The sequence below is a fragment of the Acinonyx jubatus genome, chromosome A2 (genome assembly GCF_027475565.1).
Source record: "Acinonyx jubatus isolate Ajub_Pintada_27869175 chromosome A2, VMU_Ajub_asm_v1.0, whole genome shotgun sequence".
NCBI lineage: Eukaryota > Metazoa > Chordata > Mammalia > Carnivora > Felidae > Acinonyx > Acinonyx jubatus.
In genome coordinates, this window is record NC_069383.1 from 154,681,316 (window position 1) to 154,708,803 (window position 27,488).

The following is a 27,488-nucleotide window of genomic DNA, read 5'->3' on the forward strand; positions in this document are numbered from 1 at the left end:
CTCTTGCCCCTTCTTGGAATCTGTTTCTTCATCTCTAGCATGGGATGATGACCCCCACATTATAGTGTCCCTGAGAGCCTCGCTGGGTGCGCATGACGTGACCTGCGGCAGCAGCTGAAATCTCAGTTCTGAGGCAACCTAGGGGGTTGTGCAATCACTGTTGGGGAATAGTGGGTGAGCAGAGGTGACAAACCGGGGCTGTGTCAGGAAGGATGAGGGTGGCAGATGGCAACCCAGAGTGTGAGGCATTGTATGCAAATCAATGCTTGCATCCCTATGTAAGGTTTTGGGGTGTGGTGGACGGACAAAGCTGCAGCCAAACGGACAATTCCCAGCCCCAGGAAGGATCTGCAAGAGCCTCAAAAGTCAGCGGGGTGATGGCAGCTCTGTGTCCCGGAGCATATATGGACCGCATCAATGGGTTTCCTTTCTCACTGGCTTCAACCAGTAGGGAACCCTGGCCAAGGGAGAGAGGTGGGTAGGGGCATTTAAGTCCCCAGCATCCACAGGACAGCACTGTAAGGCTGGCTGCCTTCGACTACCTTGTCCCTTTGGATTTAGGAGTGACAAAGGCGGCTCTCCACAATTACCAGCACCTTGGTCCCCTGCTGTCTGTTGAGGTTTTCCTGTATCCTGCCTCCACCTTTGCAAATACAGTGAATTCTCATTCTTTGTGGTAGTTATATTCTATACCTGTGTGTGTGTGTGTGTGTGTGTGTGTGTAGCGTTAATAACAGCAGCAAGTGTGTGTGTGGGCGGGGGGGGGGGCCTGCATTCATCTAAGAGGGGAGGACAGAGGGGAGCTCCAAATTTTGCTCAGAGTGCAGGCTTTAGAATCAGGGCTTACAATTTCAGCTCGTCCGCTTTTCCCCGGCGTAACATTGGGCAGCTACCGTTCTCACAGGCCTCACACACGGACTCATCTATCCTTCCTACAAGCCTTTGAGATGGGTGCTGTAATCCTCTCCGTTTTACAGGTGAAGACACTGAGGCCAGAGAGGGGGGCAGGGACTTGCCCAAGGCCACACAGCTTGAGTTTGGGGGGCTGCGATTCGAATTCGCCCCGGGAAATCTGGAGCCCCAGTCCAGGCTGTTAACTCCCAGCATACACTGCCCATCAGGTGGTGTAGGGTAAGTGAGTGATATACAGTAGGTGCCTCCTACGTGGTAATCAGTGTCCTTTTTAATTATAGTTCTGCTAGAGGATGCTTAGAGGGAAGGCAGGTCAGGCGAGAGGCAGGGAGGGAGGGCCACGGAGCCGTCCAGTCTCTGCTCCGCAGGCCCCGGCAGGCAGAAACGCGCTGGATGGATGGCCGGGGCAGAGGGCCCGCCTGTCACTTGGCGGGGGCGCTGGACTCCGCGCGCGGCGGCGGCGTGCGCGGGTCCCAGTCGTTGACCAGGCGCTGCGCCTGCTGGTGGTACACGCGCGGGTGCCCCTGGCGCAGGCGCAGGCGCACCACGTTCAAGTCCACTTCGTACCCGATCCTCTTGCACTTGAGGCTTCGGGCGAGGTTCTGGCGCGTGGCTAGCAGCTCCTGCAGGTTTTCCTCCACGCGCGAGATGTGGCGCTGCAGCTTCTCAGTGCCCTGGGGGGTGCGGGGACCGAGCTGGGAGCTAGGCACTGTCTGGGGTGGGCGAACCCAACCGGGCCGGTGCGGGTGTGAAAGGAGCACACCTCTAGGAAGGGGCGGGCCTCCGAAGGGCAAGGGCACACCTGGGCCACGCGTGCCTGCGGGAGGTCCCCTCCTGGGAAGGGGCTCGAAGAGATCGGAGGGAGGGGGGCACACACTGGGGCCAGAAATGCTGGAAAGGGAATCGGAAACAGGCAGGGGATGGAGAAGGGGACGCACCCGGAGAGCGAGGGGCAGGGGCGGCCGGGACCTGGGAGGTGGGGAGCCTCTGGGCGGGCGTGCCTGAAGCAGCTAGGCTGAGAGAGGGCCTTACGGGGACTCTTGGATACTGAGAACAAACTGTGGGTTGATGAGGGGGGGGAGGGAGAGAGGAAAGTGGGCGATGGGCATTGAGGAGGGCACCTGTTGGGATGAGCACTGGGTGTTGTATGGAAACCAATTTGTCAATAAATTATATTAAAAAAAAAAGAGGGAGCGAGGCAGGCAGAGATTGAGGGCACTCTCTCTCTCTCTCTCTCTGTACACACACACACACACACACACACACACACACACACACCATACAACACCCAATGCTCAGGAGGGCACTTTTTCTGAGACAGGTGTGGGTACCGGAGGGCCTCCTCCCGGAGCTGAAGGACTGACAGCCCTGGGTGAGGGGGTCTTACCTGGGTCAGGTGTGCTTGGGGCAGCAGTACCATCGGGATGCGGCTGCACCTGCAGAGGGCGGGAAGGCGCGGAGGGGGCCACGCAGGAGCATACCTGGGCGAGGCGCGTGGCTTCGGGCAGCTGGGTGCCCACGTGTCTCTGGTACACGCGAACCAGGGGTCTGTCCAGCTTCTCTCGGGTCTCCAGGTGACGTTTTGACAGAGGACCCTGGCGGAGTGCGGTGTGCGGGGCAGTGAGGCCCCCGGGCCGGCCTGGCGAGCGACCCTGGTCCCACCCCGCACGGTCTGGCGCCAAAACCCACCTTGATGAGGCCGTGAGTGATGTACATTTCCTGGTTGAATTTCGTGCATCGCTGGATAGTTCCCCGCATTAGTCCTAAGGTCATATTCATTCTTTCCTGGGTGGGGTGGGAGCACAGGGGGATCACAGTGGCTTCCTGGCTCCTCTGCTCCCGCGCCCCTCCCCCCCTGTAGTCCCGCGTGGTCCATCCTAGCCCCCCCCCCCCCCACCAACGGGCAGTCGCATCCGCCGCGCCCACCTTCAGCTCCAAGGTCTCCCGCATCTTCTGCGCCAACAAGGCGCACACGCGATCGCTTATCTGATGTTGCTGCGCCCGGATGTCCTCCACGTTCTTTGCCATTTCCAGCAAGGTGTCCTTGGACTCCATCAACAGTCGCTTGGCTTCGTACAGCGCCGTGGCGCACTCTGCGGGCGGCGTGGGGACACTCGTTGGAGAGTCAAGGCCTTTTCCCGGACCCTGGCGACCCTGGCTCTCTGAGCCCCCCTCCTCTGTGTTCAGGTTGTGTTGGGCCCTGGGCGAGGGGACTTTATTGAAGGACCTGGACAAAGTCCAGGGGAAGAGTTCGTAGAAGTAGCGTCCCGGACTGACTGAGGGAGTGCTGGCAGGCAGGAGTGTGTGGGAAGCAGGAGTGGGTGTGAAGAGCCAATCAAGCCAATCAAGAACTTGGGCTCAGTGGAGATGAGCTCTCAGCCCCCCTCACTAGGGGGGCAATTCCCCAGGGATGGCAGTGGCTGAGCAGTGGAGGAGGAGTGGGCACCCGAGGGTACCTACTGCAGTGCACTCCTTTCTGTGGAGGCCTACCTGGGGTATAGGTGCCCACAGGGTCTGGAGGCGGCGTTTTTTGGCCCTGAGAGCTCGGGGAAGGGATGCGGGAGAGGTTCACCCAGGAGTGGCAGCCAGCCTGCTCCAGAACCTTATCCAGCGGCTGGTTCATAAGGTCCACAGCTTGGAGCCTTTCCTTACAGCAGAAGGCCAGAGTATCTCGGCAGGAGGCCAGGGCCTGGGAGCGAGGAAGCAGAGGGAGCAGAGAAAAAGGCAGAGAGTGAGCTGGGAGGTTGGGAGAGGCAGCCAGAAGCGATTTCTCCGCTGGAGGCTGCAAAGCGTTGCCACCTCCCTCCCCGCACCCCTCCCCTGTCCAGAAGCCTTCAGTGATCCCTGGGTGGAGAGGGGAAGAGCAGTAGGGGCTGGTGGTAGCTTCCCTGTCCTAGGTGTCATTTTCTTCTTGGGTTCTGTGCCTGGCTTTGCTCTGGCACCCCAAGAAAGCTCCTCCCCCCATCCACTGCCCCGTCTATAAAGAGGAGAGATCGCACTGGCTATATCTACACCAATAGTCTTCCTGTATCAGCCCTTTGCTCCCCAGCTACATTCAGGGCTGATCCCCTCCCCTAGCCTCAGGGTCTCTCCTCCTTTGCTCTAATTAGTACCAGAAGCCCTCCGCTGTCCTCAGAGTATCTCCCCCACCAACATCTATCTGAACTCCTCCTCCCATCCAAACCCTACTTCCACCATTATAAAATGAAGTATATCACATTTCTTTGATACTTGTGGTTATTTAAAAGTTATATCCATTATATAAACACCACCCTCATCAAAATATAGAATATTGCCATCATCCCAGAAATGTTCCTGGTGCCCCTATCGTCGTCCTCTCCTCTAAGCTGCCCTGCAGATTATTTTTGCCTGTTTCTTTCTTTCTTTTTTCTTTTTTCAAGTTTATTTATTTATTTTGAGAGAGACAGAGACAGCACAAGTTGGGGAGGGGCAGAGAGAGAATCCCAAGCAGGTTCCGCACTGCTACCACAGAGTTTGATGTGGGGCTTGAACCCATGAAGAAGCCGTGAGATCATGACCTCAGCTGAAACCAAGAGTTGGATGCTTAACTGACTGAGCCACCCAGGCGCCCCCTGCCTGTTTCTTAAGATGTCCATAAGCTACAGCCTATGGACTGGCTGCCTCTCTTTGTAACTAAAACTTTACTGGAATACAGCTGCACTTATTCATGTACGTGTTGTCTCTGGCTGTTTTGTGCTACACTGACCTAATTTTTTTTTTAATTTTTAATTTTAAAAAATAAATTATCCCCTTATTTATTTTAATATTTTTAATATAATTTATTGTCGAATTGGTTTCCATACAACACTCAGTGCTCATCCCAATGAGTGCCTCTTTAATGCCCTAATTTTTTTTAAAAATGTTTTTTTTTTTAATTTTTGACAGACAGAGAGAGTGCCAGTGGGGAAGAGCAGAGAGAGAGGGGGACAGAGGATTTGAAGCAGGCTCTGTGCTGACAGCAGAGAGCCCGATGCGGGGCTCGAACTCACAAACTGTGAGATCATGACCTGATCATGACCCAGGTGCCCCTACACTGGCCTAATTGAATAGTTGTGATAGAGACTGCATTTCACGCAAAACCTTAAATATTTACTATCTGGTTCTTCAAAGAAATTTGCTTTTGAAATCTAGAACTTTATATAAATGGAACCATACCATGTGTACTTTATGTCTAGCTTCTTTTTTGAATATTGTATCTTTCGGATTCAACCATTTGAGTAAAAAATAGATTTGAAAAGTCTTTCATTCATTAATTCAAATATTCATCAAGCCCCTCGTGTATGCTGGGCAGTGTATCAGGGAGTGGGGATGCAGTGGGGAAAACCAGTCCAATTCCTGCCCCCCAAAAGTGACAGGGTTGGGGTGCCTGGGTGGCTCAGTTAAGCGTCTGAGTTCGGCTCAGGTCATGATCTTGAGGTTCTTGAGTTTGAGCCCTGCATTGGGCTCTGTGCTGACAGCTCAGAGCCTGGAGCCTGCTGCTGATTCTGCCTCCTTCTCTCTGCCCCTCCCCTGCTCATTCTCTGTTTCTCTGTCTCTCTCAAAAATAAATAAACATTAAAAAAAAAAAGAAGTGACAGGATCAATATATGCAGACAAGACTGGTTAGTGAGTGGATCAGAGAAATGGGGATTACCTGGAGGGGAGCATGGGATCTAGAGGTTTTTGTTTTTGTTTTGTTTTGTATTGTGGTAAAACAGACATAACAAAATTTTCCATTTTAACCATTTAAGTGCACAGTTCAGTGACATTAATGTATAACCACCACCTCTGTCCGTTTCCAGAAATTTTTTTTTTATTATCCCAAACAGATCTGTACTTGTTAGAGAATAATTCCCCATTCGTTCACTGGTGAGAATGATCCAATGAAGATGGAAATATTGGTGATTCAGGAGAACGGGGAGAAGGTGGGTGCAGAGGTAGACGGAATTACAGCATTGGCAGAGGAATAATGAGGTTCCCTTCAGTGACTCCCATGAGTTGGGGTCATTCATTGAGAATGAAGAAAGCAGGAATGGAGAGGTCTGAAGGAAGAGAAAGAATGAAATAACTTGCCCAGTGGGACAACAAACCTTCTAGACACACGCAGTGAGATCCCTGGGAAGGTTCTGAGTGTCAATTTGAATTCATTATCTTAAGTTGAAACAGGTCTGTTTGGATGTAAGCATTTTTCTCCAGAAATATGTACATTAGGCCTCTCCAGTGGCCCTTCTCAATTTCCATCTCTGTTTTTTTTTCCCACCTCTCCATTCACCTTTCTCTCTTGCAAACCCTTCCCTACTGGGGCCAACCTCAGGGTCTTCTCCCTTGTCAGTTTCAGACTTTCTCAAAGGATTTTTCAGGACTCACCAGATTTAAAAGAATATGACCCTGGCCTGGGGGGTGTGGTGGGTGAGCACAGCTAAGGTTCAGCACCAAGGATAGTGGTGCAACCAGCTCTTAAATTTCCTCTCCCAACCTCACCCAGGACCCTGGTCTGTCCCTTATTTGAATGTTCTTGTAATGTGAACTCTGTGAGGGCAAGGCCGTCTCTGTCCTCTTCATTACTTTGTCTTCAGTGCCAAGCATGGTACCCAGACACCGGGGTACTGGATTAATAGTTGTTAAATACATGAGTCAAAAGCACACACAAGTTACTAGCTAACTTTAACTGGTCCCAAGGGTTCCATCAAACCTGGCTGCCTTTTCGTCTTCATTAGTGCCCTCATAAAGAAACCCTTGTTGCAAGAGTGAAGGATGTAGTGAGAGACCGTCTCTGGCTGGAGGTGGCAAAGATTGAGCACATATTACATGTAAAGAGCTAGGCTCAAGACATCTGAGCTGACTCACAAGGTGGTTCTCCCACTTCTGGGTATATATCCAAAGAAAATCAGGATCTCAAAGAGATATCGGCACTCCCATGTTCATTTCAGCATTACTTACAATAGCCAAGACATGAAAACAATCTAAATGTCTGTTGATAGGTTAGTGAATAAGGAACAATGTGATATATTATACTATTATCATATTAATTATATAATATTGATGTATTATAATCAAAACATTGATATCTTAATATACTATAATATATAAAATAATTATGTAATATAGAATATATTATAACATGTAATATTTTACAATATGTTGTATATTTACATATATCATATATAGAAATTATGTTATATAATATGATATAATATATAATTGTATAATATAATTATGTAAATGTAATACAATATAATATAATTATATAAACATATTATTTATTATATAATAATTATATTATATCATATGCAAGCTATATAAAATTTATAATAATTATATAATCATAATACTATATAATGATATAATCATAGTTAATATATATTAAAAAGATACTTAATAATATATATTATATATTATACATGCTATGTATTATGTATTGTATTACAGTACATAAGATATGGCATATTAATATATATAGCATATATTATATAGTTTATATGCTATAATATATAGTATATAGCATACAATGTATAATATATTGTTATAGACTATATTACTATGTAATGTAATATATAATATACATATTATAAATTATATAACATACTAACAGATAATAATCAATGTTTTATAACATTAATATCATGTTATATTAATAATATATAATAATAGTATAATACATGATAGATAATATAATATGTATATAATATTATATATGCAACAGAATATTATTCAGCCTTGAAAAAGGACATCTTGCCATTTATGACAACATAGATGAGCCTGGAGGTTCATTATTATGCTGAATGAAATAAACCAGATGCAAAAAGATCTCACTTATATGTGGAATCTAAAATAGTCAGATGCATGGCAGCAGAGCATAGAATGGTGGTTTCCGGGCCCTGGGGGGGAGGGAGAAATGGGGGAAATGGTCAAGGGGCATAAAGTTTCAGCGATGCAAGATGCTTAAGTTTGGAGATCTAATAGAGAACAATGTGACTGTAGAGAACAATATCGCATTTTATAATTGAAATTTGCTAAGAGTTTAGATCTTCAGTGTTCTCCCACACATACATAAAGGTAACTATTGAGGTGATGGATATGTTAACTACCTTGACTATGGTGATTATTTCACAATGTCTACATATATCAAATCATCAAGTTGTAAAAGGCGAAAGATTTATGCGCTCTGAAGAGAAACCAGACCATTATCAAATCATCAAGTTGTACACCTTGAATATATACAATTTTAAGTTGTCAATTAGGGGCGCCTGGGTGGCTCAGTCGGTTAAGTGTTCGACTTCAGCCCAGGTCACGATCTCACAGTTAGTGGGTTCAAGCCCCGCGTCGGGCTATGTGCTGACAGCTCAGAGCCTGGAGCCTGCTTCAGATTCTGTCTCCCTCTCTCTCTGACCCTCCCCTGTTCATGCTCTCTTTCTACCTCAAAAATAAATAAATGTTAAAAAAAAACTTTAAATAAAAAAAAATAAATTGTCAATTATATCTTGATAAAGATGGAAGCAAAAAGACCTGAGCTTGACCCACAGCCCTGCCACTGGCTAGCCCTGTGCCTTGGTTGAGTCTGTGTCTCTCTGAGCTTCAGTTTTCCTGTCTCTAATGAGGGGATCATCGTTTCTATTTCACAGGAGTGTTTTAAGATGTTAGCTCAGTGACTGCACAGGGCTCGGCTCAGAAGGGGTGTTCATTGTTATTCTGAGGCCCAACTCCATCTCTCAGAGCCTCAGTTTCCCCATTTCACAAAGTGGAAATACAGTGAATGTCAGGTTAGGGTGGGCAGGGGTGTGGATTGAGGGTTTGCTGTGGCTACGGTCCCCAAGGTCAGAGCAGTTCACCCGTTTGGATCCACCTGCAGCCCTCTTAACTTGACCTGAGGTATTCCCAACCTTGAGCAGGGCCTCGGATTTTTCCATATCTCTTTCCATCTTCCTCTTCATGCTCTTAAGCTCCTCCTTCTCCCAGGTAAGCATACTGTCAGCTTTGTCAGGGACCTAGCAGACAAGGAGAGACTCTCTCACCCCTTTGAGAGGGCTGGACGGAGATTTCTCCTTCCAGGGTAGTAGAGGGTTTGCCAAGTTCGTAAGCTCTCGGTTTGGAGAATGGAGTTGGGGGTGCTCTTGCCCATTGGGAATCTCTCTGAGAAGCCTTTATTCTTTCAGGGGGCTGTCACCGGGTGGGGTGTCTTACCCTTTAGAGGGTGGAGGTGGGAGCTTCTCCGTGGGGTCTCGTCGTCCCCTGGGGAGGCTGGAATGTTCCCCACTTTTGGGGTGAGGGTCTGCGGTTTCACTTTACGGGGAGGACGTCACCAGGGCTGAGACTAGGGGGTCTCGCTCTTTCTCTGGCTGGGGACGTGACTCCCAGGTGCAAGGACTCAGAGTTTGAGGGTCTCAACCTGTAAGCAGGACCTGTTCCTTTCTCCCCAGATGAGGCCAGAGGAGGGGTTCTCACTCTCGGAGGCTGTGGTGGGGAGGACTGGGGCTTAAAAAAAAAAACATTTTGAGGGGAGTTTCAAGGGTTGGGACCAGGACATCACCTACTGTCCTCAGTGGGGCTGGGGGGGTGGGGGTGGGGGTTTGGGGTGGGTTTACATCACCTACTCTCCTCAGCGAGGTGTGTGTGGGGCTTTGGATGTGTTTTCACTGGGCTTTGAGGGTCTCACGCCCACGGGAGGGCCTCACCTTCTGGGCTCAGAATCGAGGCACCCCGTCGTGGGGGGTGGGGGTGTCCTCACCTTCTGGTGCCCTTACTCCTGGGGTGGAGGTGGGGGTTCTCTCTACGGGGAGGGGTTTTCTCAGGCTGAGCATCTACCTGGGATCGGAGGCCTCGGGCTTTGCCACTGGGCCTGGGGTGGGGTGGGGTGGGGCGGGGGGGGGCAGCGTCCCACCTTCTCAGACTTGGGCCGGTAGCCCCGAAGCTTGCTGCTCTGCTGGTTAATAAGCAGGCCTTTGCGGACTTGGGCGAGCCCGCGGTCGGTGGCCTCGCGCTGGCGCTGCAGCAGCCACAGCTGTCCATTGACCTGGTGCTGCGCGCGGCACAGGCGGGCGGCGGCGAGGCGCGCCCCGCGCGCGTGCGCGTGCACCACCTCGGCGCTCTGCAGGGCCCGGGCGTCGCGGTGCAGGGGCAGCGGCAGGCGGGCGTGCCAGGCGGGGGGCTTCACCTTGCCCTTCCACAGCTTGACGCCCTCGCCCGGCGGCGGCTTCTCCACGGTGCCGCCGCCCGCGAGCATCTCCACGCGGAAGCGCCAGGGCAGGATGTAGGCGGCGCGGCAGAGGTGGCGCGCCACGTGCGGCTCCCGCACGCTGTCCTCGGGTTGCCACATGGTCACCGCCTCCTGCTCGCAGCGGTCGGTCAGCTGGCGCGCCTTCTGCAGGGTGGCCGTGGCCGCCTGGCGCCACGCCGGAGCCCCAACGCGCGGGTCCTGGCTGCGCTCGGCTGGGGGGATCAGCACGGGCATGGTCCCGGCTTCGTGTCTCCCCACGGGGAGAGGCAGGGACTCCCAAAGACGCGCCGCTCGCTCCTGGCCCGAACGGGGAGTGAAACAGAGTGCCCATCACCATGGCGACGGTGGCAACAGCGCGCAGTTCCGGCAGTGGGGGAGGGGAAAGGCTGGAGAGAGGCGCGGATGGAGTCTTTGCTTTGGAACTTGGCCGGGGTGGCTTGGCATCCTGGCTCCTGCGGGAAGCCGGCCTCATCTAGCGCCTCTCTCGCTGGCGCTTCTTCCCTCCAGCAACACAGGCCTCCTTCCAGCTTCTGGGACGCGCTAAGCTCTTTCCCGCCTTGTCAAAGCCTCGGATTCGCTGTTCCTTCCGAGTGGCATCCTCCTTTGCCTGTCCTTCCCTCCCAGGGCTGGCTCTTTTCCAGTCTTCAGAACCGAGCTCAAATATCACTATCTTAAAAGGCTCTTTCCTTAAAAAAATAAAAAAAAAATGTTTATTTTTGAGAGAGAGACAGAGCACAAGCGGTGGGGGCGCAGAGACAGAGGGAGACACAGAATCTGAAGCAGGTTCCAGGCTCTGAGCTGTCAGCACAGAGGCTGACCCGGGGCTCGAACTCACCAACCGTGAGAGCATGACCTGAGCTGAAGTCGGCTGCTTAACCAACGGAGCCACCCAGGTGCCCCAAAAGGCTCGTTCCGTAGTACCATATCTCAGCTCTACTCTTTCTCTACTCTACTCGCTCAGGACTTTTTGGTGCAATCCAGAGAAACAGAAAAGATGGCCATACAGTCAGAATCACAGCCCAAATCCAAACAAACAAACGGCCCCAAACCAAAACCAACCGCCTCCCCCCGTGGCGCCTACCACTGCAGAACCGTTCAGCTGTGTGGTCTATCTTGGAGGCTGCTGCTGGAGGCAGCCCCCCCCACCACTCAGTTCTCCGTGGCACCTGCGTCTCCACCTTTCTGGTTCCCAGGGTGTAAGCTGGCTGCATCTAATTGGTTGAGCCTGTGTCACGTGGCCATGCCCCAGCTGCAAGGGAAGCTAGGAGAGTGCGCCCCCCGCTGAGACTCTTGTTTCAGTGGCAGAATGGAGAACGTTAGTTCCTACGGAGACGCAGCTGATGTCGATTTCCTTCAACATAGGAAGCAGGTTCCAGTCTGGGGAAGAAAGAGACGGCTGCCCTCCACGCCTCCCCCCCAGTTCTCCATCGCGTCATCTCCTTTGTTTCTTTCTAGCAGTGGCCTGTTTACTTGAGCATTTGGTAGGCACCCCAAACTTTTGATGCATCGCCCCAATCTTTCCCTCCACTAGTTTTGCTTGACTTGATAGCTGGCCCACCAGCCACCCCAGTCGCTTATGTTAAAAACTTTGCAGCTTCCTTACTTTTTCATGTCTGCATCCAGCCCATCCACAAGTTCTGCCAGCCCTGTCTTCAAAATTTATCCCCAATGGGATCATCCTTTCTTCCGCTGCTACCGCCAACATTCTTAGTCTCACTGCCGTCATCAACCCTCATCACATGATCTCTCTGCCTATACCTGCTTCCTCAGATTCATTCTCCACACCACGGCCAGCACTATGTTTTACACTAGAGCACATCCTTTTCTTACTTAAAGCCCTTCAGTGAACCCCGTGGTACTTAGAATAAAAGTCCAAACTCTTTACTCACCAGGCTCTGCGTGATCTGGGTTTTCTCACTTCCCTGAGCTAACTCGTCTGCTACCTCCCACCCCCAGGTCCACTAACTGTGCCCCAGCCTCCCTGGCTGTCTTTGTATTCCTCCAACACATCATGCTAGTTCCTACCCCAGGGCCTTTGCATTTGCTGTTACCTTTTGGTTGGATCTCTTTCCCTTAAGATTTTGCCTGGCTTGGTTCTTGGTGTCCCTCATGGAGGTCTCACCTCTTAGGTCTTCCTGGACTACTTGCTCAAAAGTAGCTCTCTTAGGCTTACGGGCTTCATATAGTGTCACTCATCACTACCTGAAAGCCTCTTATCCATTTATTTACTTTAGAATCCGCCCCCTCCCCCAATCCTAGAAAGAACCTTCCTCTCAAGTGTCCAGCGTAGCTCATGGCATATAGTAGGTTCTCAAACGCATGTGATGAAAGAATGGATGGCAATCATAGGCTGTGATCATTTTATTTGTTTCCTTTTTTTTTTTTTTTTGGAGAGGAAATTCTCATAAATAAAACTACTGATGCTAACGTGCACAATTCAGAGGCATTTAGTAGCATATTTATGATGTTGTGTCACCGCCAGCTCTATCTAGGTCCAAAGCATTTTCATCATCCCCCACGTAAAACCCCATACCCATCAGCAGTCACTTCCCATTTGAGCTCCCCCCCCCACCCCCCACCAGCTCGGGGCAAACACTAGTCTCCTTTCTGTCTTCATGGATTTGCCTGTTCTCATATTTCATGTAAATTAATCGTACGCTGTGACCCTTTGTGTCTTTCCTCTTTCTCTTAGCACAATGATTTCAAGGTTTGTCCATGCTGTACCATGTACCAGCGTTTCATTTCTTTTTATGACCAAGTTCCATTATATTTATACGCCAGAATTTTGTCTATCCATTGATGGACATTTAATTTGTTATTTAAAAAAATTTTTTTTTAATGTTTATTTATTTCTGAGACAGAGAGAGACAGAGCATGAGTGGGGGAGGGGCAGAGAGAGAGAGGGAGACACAGAATCAGAAGCAGGATCCAGGCTCCGAGCTGTCAGCACAGAGCCCGACGCGGGGCTTGAACTCACAAACTCACTTGAATCTCACAAACTGTGAGATCATGACCTGAGCTGAAGTCGGTCGCTCAACCGACTGAGCCACCCAGGCGCCCCTGATTCTTTTCTTTTCTCCTTTTTTCATTTTGCCCATCAGGCTGTGAGTTTTAGGAGGGTAGTGACCTTGCCTCTCTCATATGCTACCGTACCCGGGATCCAGTACAGATTGTGGCTCATATTAAGCACTCAGTAAACATTTATTATTAAATGAATACATGAGTGAAGGGCTGAGTGTGTATTTTCTTGTTAAGTGATTGAGAGGCATAAGGATGAAGAAGGAATGAATGACCCTGGCTTTGCAAAAACAAAGGACACATTCAGTAATGGCGAGGAGTAAGACAGTCAACCAAAGCCTCCCAGTCCGGCCATGCTGGAGACCCAGCAGGGTCACCAGGAAGCAATGGAGGCAGGTAATCTTCAACAATGGAGGCTTGTGTCCAGGACCTACAGGAATGTGGGTTTAGCGTAGTCGCTGGGCCCAATGGTGTCTGCACAACAGATCTTCACTAGAGTCAGGATAGTGCCATGGTCAAGACTCTGGAGCTGGATGACTTGGGCTCATCTTATGATTCAGACACTTGGGCAAGTCCCTTACTTCTCTGTGCCTCCGTTTCCTCATCTGTTGACTAGGATAATAGGATCGTGGCATGGATTAAATGAGTTAATATGAGAAAAGAGCTTAGGGGCACCTGGGTGGCTCAGTCGGTCAAGCGTCTGATTCTTGATTTCAGATCAGGTCAGGATGTCAAGGTTTGTGGGATTGAGCCCCACATCGGGCTCTGCACTGCCAGTGCAGCCTCTTTGTCTGCCCCACCCCTGCCTGCCCCACCCCTGCTCTCTCTCTCTCTCTATCAAAATAAATAAATAAACATTAAAAAGGAGAGAGAGAGAAAACACCTTAAGACGGTGGCTGACAGAGAATAAGCATGATGCAATTGCTTACTTTAAAAAAATTTAACGTTCATTTATTTTGGAGAGAGAGACTGAGCACGAGTGGGGGAGGGCAGAGAGAGGGAGAGGGAGACGCAGCCTCCGAAGTAGGCTCCAGGCTCCGAGCTGTCAGCACAGAGCCCGACGCGGGGCTCGAACCCACACACCGTGAGATCATGACCTGAGCCCAAGTCGGACGCTTAACTGACAGAGCCACCCAGGCGCCCCATGCAACTGCTTACTTTTCATGTTTATTAATTGAGTGAATAGATGAATGGGCTATTGTAATACCAAGAGAGGCAGAGAGGGCTTCACAAAGACCCAGGGGGACAGTCCACTTGGGACAACATGCTGTACCCAACCTTTGCTTTGTTCATTTAGTGCTTCTGTTTTCCCAGCCAGAGGGTTGTACTGGGTTGTTTTGCTGCCTGACGTACAGAGCACTTCTGTTGGGCACTGTTCCTGCCCAACTACCTGTGGGACACCCGTGGAAGCTTTCTTGCGCCCGGCCACGTATGGAGGATTTGGGCTCTAACAAGCGCCTCTGGTGGAATTCATCAGGGCCATGAGTCGGGGTGTGGTCTGTTCCATTCTGGCTTTTTATTGGCTCAACCCATTGGGGCCAACACACTCCTAATGCATAGCATCATTGTTTCAACTTTGACATCGGTGCGTTCTGTGGTTCAGTGCTCAGTCTGCCAACTTCTCATTTTCATCCTCTGACCCGAGCGTGACTATATCAACTTCTAAAACTCATCTCTAGTTCCTGGCTCTGATGGATACTTTCCGGTAGCCCGACACATATATGCGTGTGTTTGAGAAATGAGTGAACTGTCGTCTGCTCTGCTTTCAAAGCCTGTTGGTCACAGCCTTGGTTGGGACCTGCTAATCCCAAACGGGTCTGTATGTAAAATCCTAACGCCCAACGTGATGGCATTAGGAGGTGGGGCCTTGGAGAGGTGATTAGGTAATGAGGGTGGAACTCTTATAAATGAAATTGGTGCCTTATGAAAGAGACCCCAGAGAGCTCCCTTTCTCTTTCTTCCATGTGAAGGCAAGGCGAGAATTTGGCTGTCTATGAACCAGGAAGTCCTCATGAGACAGTGAATCCAATGGCATATTGATCTTGGATTTCCTAGCCTCCAGAACCGTGAGAAATAGATTTCTGTTGCTTATAAGCCACCGTGTCTATGATATTTTGTTATAGCAGCCCGGCTGGGGTCAACTCTCAGTCTCCAAGAATTCAACTATGTGCGGCTGAGCAGAAATGATGAAAGCCAGAAAATGCCTCAGAAACATTCATATACATGACCAGAGGGGTAGGAAGAATTCTCATTACTTTTCAAACCCAAATACCTCTCTTGAGCTAACAAATAAGCCTGTTTTTATGCTATGAAAGTAACAGGTACACATTGTGTAAACGCGTGTAAAATGCAGAAAAATATAATGAAGAGAATGAGAATCATCTATAATTTTATCATCCAGAGAGATCTGTTATGAACCCGTTTTGATTCCACTCCAGTATTTCCCTCCACTCCTCCTCCCATATATATAGTTATGGTTAGACACATCTCCCTCCTCCCAACACACCAAAGTTCACATATTTCTAACTCAGCCCAATGGGGAATAATATTTGTGAAATTAACTCTCTGATTTTTATGATGAAGAACGCTTTACAGCAGCTCCGATTTTTGTAGCCATCTTTGCTGGGACCACCTGTTCTGCCTACCAAGTGCTTCCAAGTGGGGGACAGAATTTTGCCCTTGGATTAAATAGTGTGAAATTGCAGGGTGTATGAGGAAGGAGGACCTTCTAAAACTTCTGGCTTTGCGTTCTTTTTTTCCTTTGGTATTACATGGAGATGCCCTTCACTCTGAAATTTTGGCAGGTAATTATCAGAGATCCCTTTTTAGGTTCCCCGATGTCTTCCCTTCTGGGGCACCAGGTTCTACTTTTAGTAGGTGCCCCCCTTTCTCTTGGAGATAATCACATCGGTTGGTCTTTTGTTCCAGGGGGATATGACCTAGAATCAATTTTGTCTTTGAGAAATGAGGTCACTCTCCTGGGGGAGGTGTCAGGAGACAGTGGGAAGCCCCGGGGCTGGGAGAGGAGGTTCTTCCTGGTTCTTCCCAGTCACCTCCTGCAAAGGTGGTGACCATGCTTGTTGGTGAGGCATACGGACTGGTCCCTATGACTCTGGTCCCCATCAGTGCCCTGAAATGCCATCTTGCAATGGACAAATTCCAGGGTTTCTTTTCTGTCCCATTCAACTGGATCTCTAGGTAGCATTGGAAATTATCAACCACCTGAAATGTGAATCATCCCCCATACTCGTTCACACTTTCCCCTTTTGCCTCTGGTCCTGGCCCTTCACTGGCTGGTTGTCTGCCATCCACCCCTCAAGTGTAGAGTTCTTCAGGTGAGTTTGGTAGCCTTGAAGGTGGCCCCCAATGGTCTCCACATTTTGGTCTTCATGCCTTGTGTAATCTCTTCCCTTTGAGTGTGAGCTGGGCCTAGTAACTCACTTCTAATGACTAGAATATGGCAAAAATGATAGGATGCCACTTCTGAATTAGGTTATAAAGAGATCATGGCTTTTGTCTTGCTCACTTTTTCAGAAATGGAGAAGCCCACATGGCAAGGAACTGAGGGATCCTCTGGCTATCAACCAGCAGCGACCTGAAGCCCTCAGTCCAATAACCCACGAGGGATTGAATCCTGCTGAGAACCGCATGAGTGAGTCTAGAAGCACACTCTTTCCCAGTCGAGCCTTGAGCAGAGATAGCAGCCCCAGCCAACATCATGTCTGCAGGCTGGTGAGAGACTGAGCTGATGGATTCAGCTAAGCTATGCCCTGATCCACAAGAACCCATTTAATAAATATGTGTTGTCTTAAGCTGCTGAGTTTTGGGATCATTTGTTATACAACAATAGCTAACTGACACATTCGGTTTCCATCTTCCATTCACTTCTCATTCCTCATCTTCTCCCTAGGAAAGCTCATTCACATTAGTGGATTTAGGTATTACTTGTTAGGTTAGGATGACTATGGCTTTAAGTCTAAGGGGGTGGATTCGGTGAGGTGAGCCTTAAGTTCAGAATAGCCAAATTTCTTACCATGCTCTACAAAGTCCCAGTTCCTTACCATCTGGCTCCTGTCCAACTTTCCTTCCCCATATCCTGCCACTCTGCCCTTGAATCATGAAGGGTCAGCCATGCTCTGCTCAGGCTCACTGAGCTTCCGTAGTCTCGTGGTCTTTGCTCTCGCTTTCCCTCTCTCTGGAATGTTCTTCTCCCCCTGGGATGTTCTCCTGTATTTTCATACGGTTTACTCTCTCTTACCCTTTATGTCTCTGTTCAAATGCTATTTCCCAAAGGGCCCTTCCTTGACTATCTGATTGGTAGCATTACACTGTCATGCCACACTGTAGCCCTCCTCCTCTTCATAGCACTTTTGGTTTGTGATTCTCACTCACCTCCTTCTCTAGATGTTAGCTCCTTGATGAGGATCTCATCTGTCGTAGTCATAACTGAATCACGTTGCCTAGCTCATTTCCTGGCACAGAGAAGACCCCTCATGCTTGTTTGTTAAATGACTGAATGATGGTGGTCCTGCCACACTTGGAAATAATCCATGGACATTCCTGTTCTGGCTAGCCAACCCCCAAACATCCTTTGCATTTGTGGGGGAACCCAAAAAAGGGGAGGAGCAGGACCGATAAAGAGCTCTACCTACTGTTAGGGTTGAATTGCCCCCCCCCTCCCCAAAGGTATGTTGAAGTCCCTACCCCTGGTACCTGCGAACGTGACCTTACTTGGAAATAAGGTCTTTGTGGATGTAGTTAGTTAAGTACAATGAGATTATGCTGGATAGGATGGGTCCCTGTCCAATGGAAGAGGTCTTTACAGGAAGGCTATGTGAAGACACAAACACTAGGCCATGTAAAGAAGGAGGCGGAGACTGGCATGATGCATGTACAAGCTGAGGAACACCAGTGTTTGCTGGTAACCCCTAGAAACTGGAAGAAGCAAGGAAGAATCCTCTCCTAGAGCCTTGGAGGAAGCGTAACCCTGCCAACACCAACACTTTGATTTCAGACTTCTGGTCTCCAGGAGTGTGAGAGACCATTGCTGTTGATTAAATGCCCCCAGTTTGTGGTGATCTGTTAAGGCACTCTAGGAAGTTGATATCATGGTATCTGTCCTTTTCATCTGTGGTCCCCTGCCTACTCCTGATCGATCTCTGTGGCATTCCCTGTCACTTGGGCACATGGCAAGCACCTTTTCGGTGCTCCAATGACAGAGCCAGAGAGAAGTCTTTTCCTCTCCCAGCTGTGTGAGCCCACCTTCTAATTTCCAGGTTTCCCTCCCTAATCCTCTTCCGTGCTCCCATCTCCTGCTGGAGACTTCTTTAAATGGAACCTTCCAGATTTTCCAAAACAGAGAGTCTATTGATATGGTCTATAAAGATCAGCCTCCTGCAGTGCAGAGCAAGTTGGAAATAGATAGTGGACTTGGGGGTCCACCAGAAAATCTCTCTTTCCTGATGGATTGATTGATCTGACAAATATTTACTGAGCACCTGCTCTGTGTCAGGCAGTGAGCTAAGAACCACGAAAAGAGAGTGACAAGACAAAGCCCCTTCTCTCCTGGGGCTTCTCATCCAGTGGGGGAGACAGAATATGATGAACTAAAGTAAACCACTGAGATCATGGCAGATAGACGTAATCGCTTAAGGCGTATGATGAATAATAATAAAAATCCAGTAATCACTAGAGACAGGACAACAAAGAGGCAAAGTGACATGATTCTAATTCTTTTTATTGTGGCAAAATATACATGGCATAAGCATTATCATTGTAACCATTAAAATATATTTGTATATATATAATATATATATATATAAATATATATAATATATATATAAATATATATATTTAGAGAGAGAGCATGGGGGAGGGGCAGGGGGAGGTGGGGGAGAGAATCTCAAGCAGTCTCCGTGCCCAGCGCTGAGCCCAATGTGGGGCTCGATCTCACGACTGTGAGATCATGACCTGAGCTGAAATCAAGAGCTGGATGCTCCACTGACTGAGCCACCCAGGGTCCCCCCCTTTGAGACCATTTTTAAGTGCATGGTTTAGTGGCATTAAGTCCATTCACACTGTTGTGCGGCCATCACCACCATCCATGTCCAGAACGCTCTCATTTTACAAAATGGAACTCTGTCCCCATTAAATACTACCTCCCATTCCTTCCTGCCTCCCCCTCCCCCCCAAACCCCGGAAGTAGGCAAAATATCCCCACCTGGAAAGCAACCCAGCCTTATCATGGTCATGAGGGATAGGATTAGGATTCTATGTTTTCTGCATTACAGAAAGTTTTCCACAACGAGCACGCATTACCGTGATCATTAAAGAACAGTCTTTAAAGTTTCTGCTCTCCGTTCCTCCTCTCTCTCTTTCCTTCGGTGCTGCTGCCTTTCCTGTGTTCCCAGCTTTTCCCACTTCTGCTACTGCAGTCTAACTTCTCACAGCCTGCTTCTTTATATCTTATGTTTCTTGAGTGGTGATGGCCAATTGTATTAATTTGTTTTTCATGGAGACGCAATGGACATACGCTGGTCCCCGCTTTCCTGCGGCCTCGCTTCCCACGGTTTCGCTTACGCTCAGTCAGCTGAGCCCTGGAAGCAGATGGCCCTCCTTGTGACATACTGTCAGAAGTGCCCAAGGCTGTGTCACGCGCCCGCGTCATTTAGCCTCACTTCACGTCATCACGTATGAGTTTTATCATCTGGCATCACGGCAAGAGGAAGGGTGGATACAGTATACTGAGATATCTTGAGGGCGGGGCAGAGAAAGCAAGCATATTCACACAAACATTATGGCAGCACATTGTTATAATTGTTTCATTTTATGTTAGTTCTTGTTAATCTCCTTTTTTTTCAATGTTTATTTATTTTTGAGAGAGATGGAGACAGAATGCGAGTGGCTTAGGGGCAGAGAGAGAGGAAGACACAGAATCGGAAGCAGGCTCCAGGCTCCGAGCTGTCGGCACAGAGCCTGATGCGGGGCTCGAACTCACAAGCTATGAGATCATGACCTGAGCTGAAGTCGGTCGCTCAACCAACGGAGCCACCCAGGCGCCCCACTTGTTAATCTCTTAATGGGCCTGACCTACAAATTAAACTTTATCATGGGTGTGTACGTATAGGAAAAAAACATAGTGTATATAAGGTTGGGTGCTATTTGGGATTCAGGCACTGGGACTCTTGGAATGCCCAGGCAGACAAATAAATTTGATACATTTATATATTGCAATATGCTTGCATTCGCCAATGCCTCTATCATGTCACATACTTACCATTTTGTGTGTGTGTGTGTGTGTGTGTGTGGTAGGAACAATTAGGGTCTAGACTCTCAGCAAGTTCAAAGTTGATAATACAGTATTGATGTCTAACATCATTCTGCTGTGCCTTACATCCCCAGGACTTATTTATCCGTGCCTATATAGTTTGCTAGGGCTTTCCCCAAATGGCTTTCTTACAGGAAGTCTCAGCAGGAAGTAGATGCATCCTCAAACTGGGCGGTGTGGTGACAGTTTGGTGATCGTGTGGTGGGGAGCGGGTAAGGAAACCACAAGGAGGGTGCAGTAGCCTGGGGCCAGTGATGCCTGTGCAGAAGCAGAGTGAGGAGGGAGCATTTAGTGCCAGGGCCTGGAGAGGGCCACCTCCCCAGGACTGGAGGGCTGCAGTCCAGGGGCACAGCCATCTGCAGTGTGAGTATGGGGAAAGGTACCCTGGCCTCATGCTTCTCTATCGGTCTCACCTCCTGTAACGTCTCCCTTTGCCTAAACCCAACCAGAAGCCAGAGAGCAAGGGAGCCTGTTGGTGTGATCCATGACGGTCAATGTCCTAGGACACAGAACAAGGGGAGGGTAGAGAGTGTCTCAGGAGGTCATACGGAAGTTCTCCGGGGCCGTTTGTCAATCAGGCGGAGCTCTGAGGACAGGGCCGTGCTTTCCTGCCCAGTGCAATGCTGGGCACCAAGCAGATGTTCATATATGTTGAATAAATATTCATGAGCCAGAAGGAGACTCGATTAAAAAAAAAAAGGTTTTTTAACATTTATTTATTTTTGAGAGACTGAGAGAGACAGAGCATGAGCAGGGAGGGGTAGAGAGAGAAGCAGACACAGAATCCGAAGCAGGCTCCAGGCTCCGAGCTGTCGGCACAGAGCCCGACGCGGGGTTCGAACCCACGAACCGTGAGATCATGACCTGAGCCGAAGTCGGACGCTTCACCGACTGAGCCACCCGGGCGCCCTGAGACTCAGTTTTTTTTTTTAATTTAATTTTTAATTTTTTTAAATTTACATCCAAATTAGTTAGCATACAGTGCAACAATGATTTCAGGAGTAGATTCCTTAGTGACCCTTCCCCATTTAGCCCATCCCCCCAACCCCTCCAGTAACCCTCAGTTTGTTCTCCATACTTATGAGAGACTCAATTTTTTAATTGTAAACGACACATAACATCCCCTGCAGCCATTTCCCCAGCTTTACTGAGATATAATTGACACGTAACTTTGTGTAAGTGTATCCTGTACAACGTGCTGATTTGATACATGTATACATTGCAAAAATGATTATCGGCATAGCCCTTGTAACCACTGCAAAGTCACAGTTCAGTGGTATTGAGTTCATTCACCATGCGGTGCAACCACCACCGCTATCTACCTCCAGAACATTCCCATCTCCCCAAAAAGAAAATCGTGCACACCTTAGCTGTCACTTTCCATCACTCCTCTGCCCAGCCGCAGGCAACCACTAATCTGTTTTCCGTCTTTCTGGATTTACCTATTCTGAAGATCTCATCCCAACATAAGTGCAGACTTAATTGGGAGGGGGGAAGAAAACTCATTCCCTCCTGTCTTTCTTCTTCTTTCCCCCACTGTAATTCTGCTCGGGGTTTGCATATCAGGCCACTCTGGTGGTAACAAGGGTGGGTTTCGGAGAAGGAGGACCTGACCTTCCTCTCCCTTTTCCTTGGCTCCCCCCGGGGCCCTGGGAATGATGGGGAAGCTGCTAGCTGATAATGAGACCCCCTCTTCCTTAATGACTCTGGGGGCTGCGGGGATGCCGCAGGCCAGCTCTGCCCTAATTAATTAATAGGGAGCGCTTCCCACAGAGGAATTAGCCTCGATTCCTCCATCTCAGGCTCTTCTTGGCTCATCCCCTGCACAGGCCCCACCCGACAGCCAGGCAGTCATCTGGGACAGCCTGGGGATGCTCCCCCGGCTGGCCTGCCCTCCTCACCCTATAGAACCAGAGCTGGAGCCGGTGGTCAGAGTGGACCTGGGGTGAGCTCACCCTCTGACCCCGCCATGTCTTAACAATGTGGGCTGTGACTTAACCTCGTTGAGCCCCTTTTACATCTATAAAAGGGAGCCAGTAGCCTTTCCCTTGTTGAGAAAACAAGAGTCATCTCAGGGCCAGGGTGAGGACTGTGAGAGACACTTGTTGGGGGTGTGAAATCTACAGGAGTGCCCAAACACTCTGTGGTTAAGAGAAGTGGTGTTGGGATGTTATTATTGGAAGATCATTGGAATATTAGCTTTGAGAGGTGACGGATATGTTTATGGCCTTAACGGTGGTGATGGCTTCAGGGCTGTATACTTAATCCCAAGCTCATCGAGTTGTATACATTAAACACATTCAGCTTTTTACGTGTCAAGTGTATCTCAATAAAATCGTTTTAAAAAAAGAAACGAAGAGGGCAATGAGGTAGATAGTGACTCTGTGTTTACCTAAATTTCATCGCAGCAAAAGATATCAGGTTTCTTTTTTTCTTTGTGTGTTATTCTCTGGGCAGTAGTTATGTTATCTTTATCCATTCAGAGGTAGTAAAGATATTCTCCTATAAAAAGGATAAATAATATTCCAATGTCGACAATTCACCCCCATCTCTCCCCCCACCAAAATTAGTGCAAAAATCCAGTGAGCAAATGTAAAAAAAGACAGCATCTGTAAGAGTGTTGAGCCAAGCCATATGGGGGCCCGAGAAGGAGTAAAAATCAGGAATTCTGATCCTGTCTCTATTTGGAAAGTTGCTATTTCGTTTATGGTGCATTTTGCATTCACTTGGGTTTTTTAAAATGTTGTGTTGAAACGTTATTTATCTTAAATACTGGGGTTTTGGTACCACTATTCTTTCTATTGAGGTGGAACAGCATAAACTTTGTACAACATAGGGGGCGCCTGGGTGGTTCAGTCGTTTAAGCATCTGACTTCGGCTCAGGTCCTGATCTCACGGTCTATGAGTTCAAGCCCCGTGTCGGGCTCTGTGCTGACAGCTCAGAGCCTGGAGCCTGCTTCGGATTCTGTGTCTCCCTCTCTCTCTGCCCCTCCCCTGCTCATGCTCTGTTTCTCTCTGTCTCAAAAATAAATAAAAACATTAAACAAATTATTATTTTTTTAAAACTTTTTTTTTTCAACGTTTATTTATTTTTGGGACAGAGAGAGACAGAGCATGAACGGGAGAGGGGCAGAGAGAGAGGGAGACACAGAATTGGAAACAGGCTCCAGGCTCCGAGCCATCAGCCCAGAGCCTGACGCGGGGCTCGAACTCACGGACCGCGAGATCGTGACCTGGCTGAAGTCGGATGCTTAACCGACTGCGCCACCCAGGCACCCCAAAAAACATTAAACAAATTAAACAAAAATTCATGCAACATACAATTCAGCATTTCTTTTTTAAAAAAAAAATTTTTTTAACGTTTATTTATTTTTGAGACAGAGAGAGACAGAGCATGAACGGGAGAGGGGCAGAGAGGGAGGGAGACACAGAATCGGAAGCAGGCTCCAGGCTCCGAGCCATCAGCCCAGAGCCTGAAGAGGGGCTCGAACTCACGAACCGCGAGATCGTGACCTGAGCTGAAGTCGGAGGCTCAACCGACTGAGCCACCCAGGCGCCCCCAATTCAGCATTTCAAAGAGTACGATTCAGTGGCCCTTTGCACATTCACAATGTCGTGCGGCCATTATCTTTATCCCATCCAGTTCCAGGACATTTTCATCCCCCCAGAGGACATCAGCGCCCATCAGCGGCCACTGCCCACTCCCCCCAGCCCTGTGTTGGCCTAGCCTGTGCTCTCACGGTTCGAAAGCAATGGTGAGTAAAACAGCCGCTAGCACCTTCGCGGGAATCAAGCTGGCGACCCCACGCTGTGCAGAGACCTCATATTCTTCACCACCACACTCACGGCTCAAAAACCAAAAGCCAGTTTTCCTGTAGTGTGTCCTCGATGAAGCAATAAAAATTGTGTGTTTCATTCGGCCTCAACTCTAGAGTTCAGTTGTTTCTTGATTTTAATGGAGTGTTTTGTTTTTTTTTTTAAAGACTTTTGTCTTAAAGAACCGTTTTAGATTCACAGCCACGTAGAGCAGAAGGTACAGTGGTTTCTCAGATGCCCCTGCCCCCCCCCCCCCTCCAGGCGCAGCCTTGACCACCATCAACGTCCCGACCAGAGCGGATCACTCGCTACAACTGATGGGCCTGCACAGACACAGCGTCCTCACCCAGAGTCCACAGTTCGCATTAAGGATCACCCTTGGGGTTGTGTATTCTGTGGGTTTGGACAAATGTAGAATGACATGTACCCATCCTTACAGTCTCAGACGGAGTAATTTCGCTCCTCTGTGCTCCCCTTACTCTTCCCTTCCCTTCCCCAACCCCTGCCACACACGGATCCTTTCCCTGGCTCTCTGGTTTTGCCTTTTCCCAGCACATCATACAGTTGGGATCATACAACATGTAGCCTTTTCAGATGGGCTTCTCTCAGTAATACGCTTTTAAGTTTCCTCTGTGCCTTTTCATGCCTCGAGAGCTCATTTATTTTTTATTTATTATTATCATTATTTTTAAGAATGTTTTTATTTCTTTTTGAGACAGAGAGAGAGCACAAAGTAGGGGAGGGACAGAGAGAGAGAGAGGGAGACACAGAATCTGAAGCAGGTTCCAGGCTCCGAGCTGCCAGCACAGAGCCCGATGTGGGGCTTGAAGCCACGGACTGTGAGATCATGACCTGAGCCGCTGGTTACAACATTTTTTACAAGCAATCATCAACCAATCAATACTTCACTCTGTTTTATGTGTGTTTCTGTTTAAAGACACCTTATGGGGGCACCTGGGTGGCTCAGCCGGTTAAGCTTCTGAACTCTCGGTTTTGGCTCAGGCCGTGATCTCAAGGTTTGTGAGTTGGAGCCCCGTGTTGGCCTCTGTGCTGACAAAGTGGAGCCTGCTTGGGATTCTCTCTGTCTCGCTCTCTACCGCACTGTCTCATGCTCTCTCTCTCTCTCTCAAAAATAAATAAACTTAAAAAAAAAAGACACCTTATGCAATATAAATTCTTGATTCATTAACATTGAATTCACAACCAACAGCCCTGCAACTCCTGTCTGAGTAAAACTCATCAAGCACACGTATTTTCTCAGTGAGGCACAACACAGACTTCTCTTGCTAACCAACCTTGGACGGCGCCCAGCCTCATGCCTGAGGCCATTTTAAACAGTCAAATCAACAAAAAGCACCCAAAGTGAAAAACATGGCACTAACTAGACCGTGAGAGGGATGTCTTTTACAGCGGAACATCTCAAACGAGTAGGCAGAACATAGCCTTGTTCAGCATCAGTGGGGAACACGCACCCCAGCCAGCTCAACCTTTGCATCGCTCTGACTATGTTTGCCAAGGGCCGCAGAAGTGCCACACGTATTGATTTGGGGGTTACACGTAAGTTTGGGTGAGTGAGCTCATCAATATGGAATCCTCACATAATCAGGATCAACTGTATGAGAATCCCACTTTCTTTTTTTTTAGTTTTTAATGTTTATTTATTTTTGAGAGGGGGAGAGAGAGAGAGAGAGAGAGAGAGAATCTGAAGCAGGCTCCAGGCTCTGAGCTGTCAACACAGAGCCTGAAACGGGGCTTGAACTCACGGACCGGGAGATCATGACCTGAGCCGAAGTCGGACGCTTAACCCACTGAGCCACCCAGGTGCCCCAAAGCTTTCTCCGGCTTGACTTCGAATTCAATAAAGATCGATACATATCATCTACATGGATGAAAGCTTGCAGAGTCTCCCATGATCTTTTTCATCAACAGACACAATTTCCTAGAATAGTTTTACATCTACAGAAAAACTGAAGAGATGTTACAGGGAGTTGCCATACTCCCCCCAATAACTTCCCCTCTCTTCCATTAGTACAATACGTTTGTTTCAATTAAGCAGCCAATACTGACACATCATTACTAAAGTCCACACTCGGTTGAGATGGCCTCAGTTTTTTCCCTAATGTCCTTTTTCTGTTCTGGGACCCCCTGTGGGATCTCCCATTATATTAGGCTACTCTTTGCTGTGATAGTTTCTCAGACTTCCCTTGTGTTTGATGGCTTGCCAGTTTAGACGAGTACTAGCTCAGTATATCCTAGGAACCTCTCTATGGGAATTTGATTTCTTAAAATCACGATTATTCTGGGGTTTTGGGTTTTGGAGGGGCCACTCTAATTGTTAGAAAGCGTAGGGGCACCTGGGTGGCTCAGTCGGTTAAGTGTCTGACCTCAGCTCAGGTCATGAACTCCTGGTTGGTGGGTTCGAGCCCCGTGTCGGGCTCTGTGCTGTGGACTCAGAGCCCGGAGCCTGCTTCCAATTCTGTGTCTCCCTCTCTCTCTGCTCCCCCCTTGTTTGCGCTCTGTCTCTGTCTCTCTCTCAAAAATAAATATTTTAAAGAAGTGTAAAGGGGTTCTGAGACCCAATCATTTCATTTTACTTACTTATTATTTTGTGTAAAACAGCAAGGAGGGGTCTGTCTTCTTCCCTACTCAATCTCCAGCTTCTAGCGCAGCTTAGCTCACAGGGGACACGCACTAAATATTTGTGGAGTGAATGACTCCAAGAGCCAGGAGCTCTAGGCTCGGACTCAGAGAGGGACGCACAACCAGTGTGCGTGGAAAAAGAGGTGTGGGAAAAGAGGGAGTGGGGAGGTTTGGGGGGGGGAGGGGGTGACAGGTGTTTGTGTGGTCCAGGAGAACCCGACATCTAGGGCAGGGTCTGGACCTTAGCCACACGTTGAGATCACTCGGGGAGCACTAAAATACGCTGATGCCTGAATCTCACGCCCGAGGACACTGATGTGATTGGTCTAGGGTGCCACTTGGGGATTCTAAGGTACAGTTAAGTTTGAGAGCCACGTCCCTGTGGGGACAGTGTCAAGGAGGGGAGTCCAGGCAGTAGGTTGAGGTGGCTGCTCCCTGCCTGGGTGACTTTGGGCGAGTTACCCAACCTCTCTGAGCGCCTGTCCTCTCTTCCAACGGGGGCAGTGATATCTACCTCATCGTGCGGAGACTATGAGCAAAAGAGACCGCCCACACCAGCAC

General features: G+C 48.8%; 1 protein-coding gene across 1 annotated transcript; it reads right to left on the minus strand.

The window, feature by feature from the left end:
- Positions 1-1,161: 1,161 nt before the first annotated feature.
- CCDC105 (coiled-coil domain containing 105) lies at positions 1,162-10,428 on the minus strand. Its single transcript, XM_027050347.2, has 7 exons — positions 9,791-10,428; positions 8,793-8,897; positions 3,403-3,601; positions 2,839-3,005; positions 2,602-2,697; positions 2,394-2,507; positions 1,162-1,586 (listed from the first exon to the last, which is right to left on the minus strand). Exons 1-7 carry the CDS (start codon positions 10,358-10,360, stop codon positions 1,335-1,337), a joined length of 1,503 nt encoding a protein of 500 aa, XP_026906148.1. The 5' UTR covers positions 10,361-10,428; the 3' UTR covers positions 1,162-1,334.
- Between the last annotated feature and the right edge of the window lie 17,060 nt (positions 10,429-27,488).

Bases quoted from the DNA above. Each gene is read 5' to 3' on its own strand.
- CCDC105 (XM_027050347.2), bottom strand. From the start codon at position 10,360: ATGCCCGTGCTGATCCCCCCAGCCGAGCGCAGCCAGGACCCGCGCGTT. The intron at 8,898-9,790 runs GTGGGACGCTGC...CTTGTCTGCTAG, and splicing joins ACCGGCCCAAGTCTGAGAAG to GTCCCTGACAAAGCTGACAG. The intron at 3,006-3,402 runs GTAGGCCTCCAC...CGCCGCCCGCAG, and splicing joins TGTGGGCACCTATACCCCAG to AGTGCGCCACGGCGCTGTAC.